This window comes from Artemia franciscana, unplaced genomic scaffold, assembly GCF_032884065.1.
Source record: "Artemia franciscana unplaced genomic scaffold, ASM3288406v1 PGA_scaffold_30, whole genome shotgun sequence".
NCBI lineage: Eukaryota > Metazoa > Arthropoda > Branchiopoda > Anostraca > Artemiidae > Artemia > Artemia franciscana.
The window spans coordinates 49,028-61,591 of NW_027062662.1; the positions used below are offsets into that span (position 1 = coordinate 49,028).

General features: G+C 35.1%; 1 protein-coding gene across 1 annotated transcript in view; it reads right to left on the reverse strand.

Annotated features, from left to right (window-relative positions):
- Positions 1-12,564, reverse strand: part of LOC136041601 (phenoloxidase 2-like) — a 76,480-nt gene that overhangs the window by 11,813 nt on the left and 52,103 nt on the right. Inside the window, 1 exon segment of the mRNA XM_065726304.1 lies at positions 9,734-9,862. Within this exon segment, the coding sequence (XP_065582376.1) occupies positions 9,734-9,862 (129 nt within the window).

Sequence of the window (12,564 nt, forward strand, 5' to 3'; positions counted from 1 at the left end):
TAGTTAGAATGAATGAATGAGCAGTAGTAGGCTATTTCTGAAAGATGAGTAGCAGCAATGAACAAGTAAAATAGCAAGGAGCAATCAGAAGTACTGAAAAAATGTGACAAATGCCAAAATAAGGACATTCAACGATTAGATTTGTAAGTAGAACTAGCGTTCTTTTCCTGCAATAGAGACAATTTTTTTTCAGTTTTTTGCAGAAGATTATTTTTTATTCAACATTTCTTTTAAGTCATTTTGGAAAAGAAATCGAGAGTATATTTTGTAAATAATCGCCCCCCTCCCCCTGATTTTGAAGAATATATTTATATTTTATTTTAAACGTAAAATTAAAAAAAATTCATTGCTGCCGCCTTGAATCTAAATATTCTTGCTACACTTGACCAGTGTAACTAGGCCTTTCTACTACTTACACTATTAATTTATTTCACAACTTAAAAAGAGCATAAAACTGAAGATGTTGAGGTGAATGATTTCTGTAAGTGACTTATGCATTAAAGTAATCTACTCCGTTCAATAGTTAGCAGCTGCCAACATTATTTTTGTCCCTCATCACGATTGATCCTCCAAATGCTAGTACTATTACTACTACAACTAAAAATTTACCGCAGCACCAAGGCACCTGAGGCCAACGCAACAGTGCCCGCTCCTCCTCTAACGTATCTTGTTCAAAGCTTCACTCTTTACTCCCTCCCGTGAAATTAAAGTTCCCTTTGAATCATTCTTTATGACCTGATACAGTTCAATATGAGGAAGTCCTTCTTTTCGTGAAAACATTTCGTATTCTGAGCTTTGATTTTTATTATCCATAACATCAACAAAAAAAGAAACGAAATTATTATATTAACAAGTATTAATTAAAAGATGTAATGAAATGTAGACTAAAGTCCAATATATATTCGTTCCTGAAAGTCTCGGCAATTTAGTAATTATAAAAATGTAGAAGATAAAACCTTAAGGTGTTGTGTATTTTCTGTAAAGAGCAAGTGAGGTCATATCCTTACAAGGCGGCCTTAGTAGTAGGGACGTTAGCCCTACTACTGAGCGTGGTAGTTTCTGTTCCTTTTAAACTTAATTTAATTATTCATTTGGATTTATTTTGGGTTTTATTAATTATTGACAGCAATTTATGTTCTTTTTGCACTTGAATTAAATTATGGCTTTATTTTCTTTAATCTTTGATTTAATTTAGGTCTTTAATTCTCTTTGAAAAAACTTCTTTTGTGGAATAATATCTTTCGAAATTGGCTTATTGCGTTTTTAATTGACGTAGTTTTTCTACTTGTTAATAAAAGAAATATTTGTATATCTTTTTTCAATTTTTTTTTACTTACGATTCAAGATTTTGGCTTTATATTCATAGACTGGGCATAATTTTGCAGCAAAATTTGGTAATAGTTTTTCTATTGACCTTCGAACGGATGAATAAAGGGAACAGTATTCAAATAAATCGATTACAAAGCTTAATAACCTTTGGGGTTCTACAGGGTTGAAGTCATTCTGTCCACATTCATGTCAAAAACATGAGTAAAAACAATCTTTAGCCGACTCTTAACTCACCACAAACCTTAGCCAAATTAATTCCTTCCATTGTTCCTGAGATATAGTAGATATACCATTTTGATAACCTCGAATGACAGAATACCTATTGATTTAGTTCAACGTCACCCTTAATATGCCCTGAAATCCTTAACTTAACCGTTCCTAACAAATTGCAAACACATCCTTTTGACCATCTGGATGCACATAGACTCTTTTGATTTAGCTCAACCTCCCCTTTACCAGGCTCTGAAATTTTCAAATTTTTGTCCTTAAATATTCTGAGAAATTCCAAACATGCCGTTTGAAAAATCTGGAATGTACATAGGTTGTTTTGATTATGCTCAAAATCCCCTCAACATGCCCTGAAATTTTCAACTTGCAACTTGCATAACCTGCAGCCCTTGTACCAGGGGCTATAATTGTGAGCCTTGAAGGCATAGCTATTTAGTCTTTGAACTGTGTTAAATGAAATGGTCGTCTCAAAATAATCGGTCGGATGTATTTGGGGGAGAAAGCGGATAGGAGTGTAAGCCCTTCAATCACTTTCAACTGTTGAAAAGTGCACTGGAACTTTTGATTTCCAATGAACTTTAGACTATTTAAAAAAAAAATATTTAAAAAAGAAGTTAAATTTATGAAAATAGCGGCTATGAAGGGGTGGCTTACTGTCCTCTGATTAGTTTTGATTCTTTAAAATTGAACTTGAAATTTCAATTTCCAATCGAATGAGCCTTCTCCAAAGTTTGTACGACCATTTCTTTTATAAAAACCACAAAGTTTAACCATGGGTAACTTGCAATAGCCTTCCGCCCTTGCCCCGAGCGTTGTGGGGCTTTATATTTATCACGTTTATTAATCATGTTATATTATTCGATTAGAAATTGAAAGTTTTAGTGCTTTTAAAAGTAAAAAGTGATTCGATGTACCAGTCCCCAAAAATACCTGCTGCGCAAAATACCTCTGAAAATCCCCACTTCGTGTAAAATACCCCCCTCCCTTAAAAATACCTCCCCGTGAATAATCTCGCCCCGAAAAATACACCTTGCGGTTGGTTGCAATCCAATCACTGTTGACTTGTAAACGAAGGCTAGAACTGTCTGGGGACTATGAAACAATTTCTACCTCCATCCTCCTCTCATCTCTCCCTTAGAGCTAATTCTGTATTTATCCGAAGGCTGAATGAGAGCTGAAATGTTTTGGCATTAAAATGCACCCTTTGAGGTATATCCCTCTCTCCCTAGATACAAAACAATCAGATAGCCCATTGAAAAAGTTTAAGTATCTATTTAAGTTTTGTAATGGGTTCATTTCTTACAGATAGCGTTTGTTATTGGGAAACATACGGATATTTTTCACTTGGGGGTTATCTGAAGGGGGAGAGAAGAGATTCTAGAGCATTTTCCGTGAGAAAAACATTGTTGCACGGGGGAGGGTCAGGACTTACACATAAATTCCTCTTTTCTACTTTCCTTAGCATTTCTCAACTGAACTAAAAAATAACAAAACTCAAATAAAATATTCAAATTTGGAAAACCTTATTTACCGTGAGGGGTTATTTTCCAGGGGAAGATTTTTTCATGGGAGAGAGAGGTAAACGCCTAGAACTGTAGACAGGGCGAAGAGAACCCAATTAACAGATAAAAAAGGAGAAATAAATTCGGCTTTTGGAGTTTTGGACGTCAAATTTTCTTTGTTTTAATGACAACAAAACATAACTTTTTTTTATTAATCATCTTCACAATCATTCATATCATGACTTTCCAACAAGGTCGAAACTGTAAAGATTCTAACCTGTGTTTTCCCCAATGTAAGTACGGTTGTTGAGTTGCACAAGACTTCAGTTATACCAGGATTCAGTTACACTATGGTTTATCTGCACAGCGGTTGAGTTGCATAATGGCTCAGTTCTAAGGTGGTCCAGTCGCATGGTGGTTCAGTTACAAAGGAGGCTCAGTTAAAAGGGGTTGAGTTGTACGGGGGTTGAGTTGCACGAGGGCTCAGTTAAATGGGCTTAGATGCACGAGGGTACAATTACACGAGGGCTCAGTTACTAGAGGGTTCAGTTAAACGAGAGTTCATTTGCACGGGGGTTCATTTGTTAGGTGGTTCAACTGTAGGATGGTTCACTTGCACGGTGGCTCAGTTACATTTATCCAATTGCCCTGGGGTTCAGTTTCACGGAGGTTAAGTTGCAATGGAAACCCTTAATGAACCACGGAAAAAGTGACAGTGAAAAAAACACTATGAAAAGTAATACTGTTTTTCAACTAGCTAGTCGCAATTATTTCAACCATCGTCAGTAGTACAACTGTACATTTCACCTTTGCTAGTATAATTTATTACAATCACATAAAATTTGATGTATTTTAAAACATATGGTACAATTAAATGTTTTTTTTTACTCATCTTTGTCAAACTTGATAATTGAACGCAGGGTTGGCAACTGAACCTAATTTATGTCAAAAGGACAAATTCCCATGTGCCGAAATACAATGATATGAAAGGGCAAGAAAGAAAATGTTTGATAAAATAATTCCATAGACAGCAATATCTCTTTGTTGCACAAAGCGCAATACATAAGAAAAAAAACTTGGATAAGATACGATTTTTGATCATTAGTACATTTTCGAACGATTGGTGGTACTTCAGTTTCATAGCGTTGGTAACACTGCTCTGGAGGCCTGTCGTTAAGTGTTTTTGTTTGAAGTCCATCTTTTAGTTGGATTTTTGATTCTGCTTTGAAAACGGGCAAACTTATTTATACATTTAATTTTGTTTATCGCCTAGGTAGAGTCTAGAGAGACAGAGAGCAAATTTTTTTGGTGTAGGAAAGTTTCAAGTTAAGTTCACAAATAATATATTTAAAAAAATTACTATAAATTGCACACTACCTTTGACTGCAGGAAAGCCCAAATGGGCCTAAAGTATTTTGGGTTTTATACCGTGGTTACATGTTGTTTGATTCCTTGCATTAGCATTATGATTCAGATCACAATTAAAGTCTCCCGCAACGATCACCTGACCATGCTTATCTAGACATTCCCTGACAGAGTGCACTATTTTGGCGCATGCAGTACTAAATTGCTCTTCTGAAGTAAGATCACGGTAGTCGGTTGGAAGATAGACTGAGAACAAAATAAGTGTCTCCAATTTTCAAAGCTATATGATGTTCGTCTTCATCCACCAGATGGGTGGCAAGGAGAGAGTTGATAAGAATGGCAACCACGCCTGACGGTCTCCCTCTTCCTGAAGAGATAGTAGATACAGCAAATAAATGGATGCAATCGGTTAATTTCAGTAGAGGGATAGAGGAAGCTGTCAGGAAATGCTCATGTAAACACAACACATCATTATAGTTTTTTAAGTTTTTTAATTACACTGTCATTCATACTATACGAGCACACCTTTAGCTGAGGAGTCACCATTTATCTCTATTAGCTTCATTGCTACTAGAAATTTTACTACTATATCAGAGATGGTCATCAGAACTGCACAATGCACATTTTACACCCTTAGAGCAAGGGTTCTCTCTTGAGTTTTTGTGATCATCTGCTCAGCAGGAACATCGAGTAATGTTTCTACAGGTCTGAGCTGCATGCCTGTGCTGTTGACAATTATAACATCACATTGGTGAGAATTTGTACTCCTGATTTCGATGATTCTCATAGCCGAAGGTCAAAGAATTTTTGAGGGCTTTCAGTATATCAGCTTCACTTTCGAAAAACAACTTATAGGAGCGAGTGTTTCGTATCCTTTCTGCTTTCAAAAAAAAATCTGAATCATACTGCACAGATCCGTGTCCATGGCTTCAGCAGGAATATGGTGTACGATGCCAAAGCGCAAGGGGGATTTTAGGTTTGCATCTTTATAGGCCTTAACAAGAGTAGTCGCAGCTTCCTTGTCGTCAAGTACAATCCACCACTCTTTCTACAAAGGCTTCAAGTCTAGTATGCGAGATCAGCAAGCAACATCAGCAATGCTCTCAAGGTAACCCTTGAGCTCGACAGGCTTTTCAAGACCTTCAGATGTTTTTTTTTCAGAATTACTGAGTACGTAGGTTTCGTTTGATGAACAACAGAGGAGCCCTGAGGCTCTTTGCCATTACGTATTTCTTGAGATCATCAACAATACTAAATTTAATTCATTTAATTTCCGGTACTTCGTTTAATTTCCTGTTGAAGATAGCAGTAATTTCACTGGGGATCACCGACACTTAATCGGGCTCATAAATCACAAAATTGGGTAGCGTAAGTTTCTTCGTCATAATGCCAAACAGTCCTTATTAAATCAGACACAATATCCTGTGTCTTTACGTTTCAGAAGTGCGATTAGTCATGTCTGCACGCGATTAGGCAAGTACAAATATACGACCAGTACTGCAGTGCTTCTGTACTGTTCCTACTCCCTTCTGCACAGTTAGAAAACTCGTCGATTTTGATCTTTTTTCACCAAAAAATAATAGTTTTTTCTCAAAAAAACCTATATACTATTTTTCTTGTATAGCTATCGCAGATATGTCGTCTAGCTTTTTACTATTATATATATATACATATATATATATTATATATATATATATATATATATATATATATATATATATATATATATATATATATATATATATATATATATATATATATATATATATATATATATATATATATATATATATATATATATATATATATATATATATATATATATATATATATATATATATATATATATATATATATATATATATATATATATATATATATATATATATGTATACGTATCTTTGGATGGGAACTGGCCCTCCACTATATATTATAGATGAAAATAAGCCTAAAACTTTCTTCCTAAACCTAACCGGGTCCAGTCCAAGGAACAACCAACAGCGAGCGTTCCAGTCGAAAAATAATCACGCTTTCACTTTCTCTTATGCTTTCTTATATTTCTGTAGTGGTTACTTTCATACAAAGAGGCTCCACTCCTGTAATCTTGATTCATGCATATACCCCATTCTTTATTTGGTTTAAATTTATTTCCTTTTTATTTCTGGTCATGCATTTTGTCAAATCTTGTGAATCTTCAACACTCTCCAACTAAATAATTTCACGATGCGTGGCGAGCTCCGTAGCTAGTTTGACATTTTAGTTACATGGAATTATACTAGCCCGACAAAGAATGGCAAATTCCGTAAACTATTATTTAAATAGATCGTGAATAAGTCGTCATCCCAAAACATAAACTAGTTTTTGAATTCCGATGTATTTTTATTAGAGTTTTTTAGACTACTTCTTAAAGGCTAGCACTAGCCCAAATCTTTTGAAAACTCGGATTCGGCTGCCACCATTATTTGTAGTGGTAAACCCTTTGTCTATCTGCTTGGGGCAACAAGTTTTATGACTACTGCCCCTACCAAAATTTGTTTGGTGGTAGTGGCAAGGGTACGACTAGTACAGCTTCTATAAACTTATTATCTATCGGGAGTAAGTGCCCCAGTATTTGGCCCACAGGCCCCGTGTTTTGTAGAATACATATCTTATCTCTTTAAACGAGAAATAATTGCTTATGTATTCATAATTCTTCCTTTAAAACGGATCAATATTTTAATTCTGAAATTTATATTCTGGGGCTTTCTGGCCTGAACAAAGAAACAATCTAGATAGGTAACGAGTTTAGGAAAAATCGTTAAGAGCCTTAATTTTGGAAAAATACCTTTCATTTAAATGACTTCCCATTTTTCCTTTGTATTGTAATGATACCATGCGTTAATATAAAATATAAAAATAAAATGAGATTAGACACATCCGTGCAGCTAAGGAAAAGGGCATTGAGAAAATACTCGAACTAACAAAACTAAATCCAAAATGAAGAAGAACAATATGTGGTTAGAAAATAAGTGATTCTTCGATTTTGTATGAATAAACCGAAAATAAAACTCATAAAAACAAAATTTTCCTTAAAACCCTAAGCCCCTAATCTCCTCATAAATAAAAAAAAATTGCTTAAAACTATTGAAACATTCGATCCAAAATGAACCTATAAAATTCAAATTAAAAAGCAAGAAAGAAGCGGTTAGAAGGCTTGCAACAACGAGGATCAAAAGGAATTTAAAACGAATGTGATAGACAAAGATATTGTGGTTAGAAGACAAGCGACACCGAGAATCAGAAAAATCGGTGACGCAACTAGCTGTTGTGTAAAACCCCAGTACAAACCTCAAAAGATGCCATAAATTAAACAAGCGGTAATTTCAAGCCATTAGGACCTTTCAGCGTTGAATGCATTCACTGTTGAGTCTTCCATTCACCCGAGGAAAGAGTAGTCAACAAAGAAGAACTTTGGATAACCCATCTACATCAGTGTAATCAGATTTTAAATTCTTAATAGCACTACAAACAGCGGAACATATAATGAGAATTACATGTCGCTGTAAAATAATGATTAAGAAAAAAAGATACATTGAGACGAAAATACACGGCATGTTTAGGATAATTAGCAAACAAAAGAAAAGACAAATGTACAGTCGTTTTAGTTTTTGTTTTGAGTCCACAACACACCCCAATAGTGGGCGGCCACAGTCGTTCCAAACTCTAAGACAGAATTTAGCTGTGTTATTCACAGCCTTTAAATTGGGATTTTCTGACCAGATTGATTTTTGAGTACCAATGCGGTTACGTTCTAACAGAATAGCTGTACATTCACCTTTTTTTTCAGACAAGGTATTGTTTTTTATAATGTTGATTAAGCTCAGAAACACTGTCAGGTCAAAGATGTTGAAGCTCCAATGAAAGATAGGGTACATGTACAAGAGACAGCAGCGATAATGGTATTTGGAAAACCCTTTAGATTTCATTTTGAGTCTCAAATCTGTTGGAATACAAGGAAGCGAAAAAAACACAGATAGTGGTAGTTGGTCAATATCTTCGTAATTCTAGATAGTTACAGTCAAAGAATAGATGCATGAAGAGGACACAACGTGGTCAATCTCAGTTGTACTTCCAGAGTGATGGATACGATTTAGATTTAAGAATCGGGTATAGCGGAAGACAATCGAAAACATTTCCCTTCTAACACAGTCAATTTGATATTTGTGCTAAGATCACCAATCACTATGTAATTTAGAGATTGTGACACTAAACAGTTAATCAAATCTCTTAGACAAGCACAAGGCTTAGAATAAATTGCAATTGAGCCGTTGGACCTATTATCATACGGAAAATATGATTTGATCAGAATAGTTGATCCGGCACTGATGGATACGAAGAATTTATCATGGTGATAAAGAACAGCTGTGGTAAAGTCGGCTTTGTGCTTAAAGATTCATGCAAGACCCCTTGACGGACGACTATTGGTTACCCCGTAACAGTTTGAAATGCTATGTGATTTGGAGTTCGGTGGGGAAAATTAAGGCTAGTTGATGTCAAAAGATGCTCTTATAAAAACTAGATCGTACTCGCTACATAGCTCACCAATGAAAAATTCTTTGCTATTAGTCCCGTTAAATTATATGATATCAAAGAAAACTGAAAAGTCATTGATACGGATGAGGGTCCTTTTTGAGCCTAACCTAACATGCAAACTAAACTTTAAGATGGGTAATTTTTATTGCAGTTAGCATATCTAAAAGGGGGGGGGGGGCTAAATCATACACTATCGACAAGGGTACCCGTGTCAGTGACACGGATACGCAAAGAGTTTGTAGACAATTTTTCTAGAAATGTCCAGCAAAACCTCCTCTGTCTTCCAAAGCTCATGTGCTTCAAAACTAAGCTTCCCTATTGTGATCACTCTAGCTTCCAATATTCTAATCTTCAGCTAGCAGGCTATAGAAAGTCCTTAGGGCTTATAGAACATAGGGCTACTGAAAGGCCATAGGGAGATCTTTAGCTGGCTAACTTAAAAGCTACTGTTTTATATCAAAGTACAATTAAAGAATTCAAACCAAGGAATTTTATAACTTTGGATTCCAGAATTACTTGAATGAAGAAGAAAACCTAGGAAAACAGGAGGGAGGGTCAAAACAAAAACTTAAACAAAGAAACTGAACAAAACTAGAAAAACCTCTGTTTTTACGCTTTAAAGTGATATGTTTTCTTTTCCCCTATTTGTTAGTGTCATACATTTTGTAAATTTTTAATTAAGATTTTTCAGAGTTTAGAGCAAAGTGTATAAAATGATTTAAATGCAGAAAACTCACCTCATCTTTCGTATACGCTCCTAAAGTCTCTTTAAATTCATAAAATAATTCATCGATGTGCTTATGCCAGCGATAGAAAATCGGATCTCTCATTGCTGTCATACTATCAGTCATTGGTCCACCGTTTTCCTAAAAACAATATGAGCTATAAGTTTAACCATGGGCTGTAGCGTAGTAATAATAGTATAGCAACAAATATAAAAGATAAAGTCAAAAACATAAATAGTATACAAAGATATTATAAATAAATGAAATGCAAAATGTTATATTTTACAATAAATTTAATTGCAATTCGTGTATGTCTAACATAAATAATAGTACCGAGAGCCTGGTTTTCACCCAGGCCCCGGCACTTCGTAAGCACCAGGCTTGTAAATATTTGATTTTCTAATCATTGATTAGCATTATCTAAGAAATTGTGGTGAAAATTCAATTCCTGTTTTGATTAATATGTCAAAGAATTATCTATTTTATAGGACATATTTCCTTTTTGGACTTCTTGTGAATCCCACTGTTGCTCCTCTTTTAACTGCGAGGTTGAGGATGACAACCCCTCAAAGCCCTCGGGGCAAAGGTTGTAAGTTATACCCTGGGGCATATAAGGTTTTTATAGAATTTATTATTGTAGAAACTTTCAAAAGTCGTTTTACTCAAAATAGTCCAACGTAACAGGCAAATAGTAGCAAGGCTTTTAAGGTTGATACAAACAACCAGAGCCTGAGGACGATGGTTGTAAGTTATATCCATCGAATTTTTAAGGCTCTAATGGAAGTGAAGGTATTGTAAACTTTAGAGATGGATCGTTTGGTTTAAAAAAGAAGTTCTACTTCCCTTTTAAGAGTCAGTAATGATGATGGTCAACTACCCCCCCCCCCCACTACCCTTCTTTTCACCAAACGTATCTGATTGGAATTGTGTAATGGTAATTTTGTTTAAAATAGTCCAAAAAACATAAAAAATGCCTCCACGGTCGACAAAAAAACTCTAGAGCCCTGGGGCAAGGGCTTTAAATTATGCCCAGGGGCATAAGAGGTTTTTATGGAATAGGCGTTCGTATTAAATTAATATGAGTCTCATTTGATTTTAAATTCGAAATTAAAGTGCCCTTTTTAAGAGTTAAAGTGATTTGAGATCCCCCCCCCCCTCGGCCATCATTTTCCATGACAAACATCCAAACAAATTTTTGAGAGATCAATTTTTCAGCATTGCTGAAAGGTTCAGTAAATATGTGTTTGGGTATGTCACTCCCCCCTTTTTCTACTTTCTGAAAATACGACGGGTATTAAGATGAGTCTTCCAGGGAATGTTCAAGGAAGTGTTAAACTAAATCATGACATGTTTTGTGTATATGGTTTTCAAAAGGATGTAACTCAGAAATGACTGAGTATATTAATTTGGGATTTTCAGGAAATGATAAGGTAGATGATCAATTTACCCAAAATACAATATTTACACGCTACTCCTACTGCAACTACTGGTGCATCTACTGATGCCACACACACTATTACTACTACCAGTGTTCAGTCTTCTGAGGCAAGGAAAGCATTTTGAAGCGTTCTAACTGAACACGACTTAGTACTTAGTCAGGATAAATTTTAGATGGGGATGGATATTTTGGCTGAGGGATAGTAGTACTGGTTAAAATTAAAAATTAAAAAAATTTAATTTTTAGAATATAAAGTACATTCTTTATAGAGACATTACTATAAATATTCAATCATACAATAATATCAAGACACCTTTTTTATTGTGGGCAAGTTTCTCCAAAATTGTCTTCTGCGCTGACTGGTACTTGGCAGTATATGGATTATAAGGCAAACCCATTAGTCCAATCCTGACCTGAGCCACTCCTGATACAAGATTCTAATCTACTCAGGGTAGTAAAAAAACGCTCACACGTAGCCGTAGTGACGGAATTGTTGCACCGATCTTCCTAAATTTACATAGGGCGTGGAAAATCGTCATATTTTTGTAAGTACAATATGAAAAATTATGGTGCTAAGTTTCCCGACTGTATCCACTATCACGTCCACAGAGCTAACTCAGCTCACAAGCTTTCCCTATAGTTGTCTGCATCATGATAACAAAAAGTAAGTCAGAGTGTCTCCAATGAATCCTTTGTTTTTTCTTCGTCGAGGGAAATACAGTGCTAAGGAAATAAGTATTGCAGTGACTCCAGCAACTTTTTTATGGCTAAGGAATTGCTGATGCAGCTAATGCAGAAAGTAGTCCATAAATGGAATAAACACATAAACTTGGTAATGTTTATCATGATCATCTGAGAATGTTGCGTGATTATTCCTATGTGTTTGTTTTGGAGCTCATCTGGGCATTTTAATGCCGATCTTATAATCTTCACACAGTTCAGTCCCCTCAGTAAAAAGTGGATGAAACATAGCTCCATTCCTCTCTCTTATGTGTCTAACTTTGCTCCTAAGATAATCAGAATGCTTGAGAAATTATACAAGATCCATGATTTCTAATTGCAAAGATGTCGACAAATTTTCTGACAGCCTAAGACTATACTGACTGTAACCATAGCTGCAACAAAACTGTATCTCTCAAAAGCAGATAGCAAGGAATAATCTTTGCTTGAAGATTCACAATCTGAATCAGGATGTTCTTGAATTTCCTTCATAGCCTTGCCGATAATGATAAGCATCTCTTTAAACAAAATGATTACTTTTAATTACTTCACCCATCAAGTCTCCATCAGAGTAATCTTTACTTGAAGATTCACAATCTCAATAAGGATGTTCTTGAATTTCCTTCATAGCCTTACCGATAATGATAAGCATCTCTTTAAACAAAATGATAACTTTTAATTACTT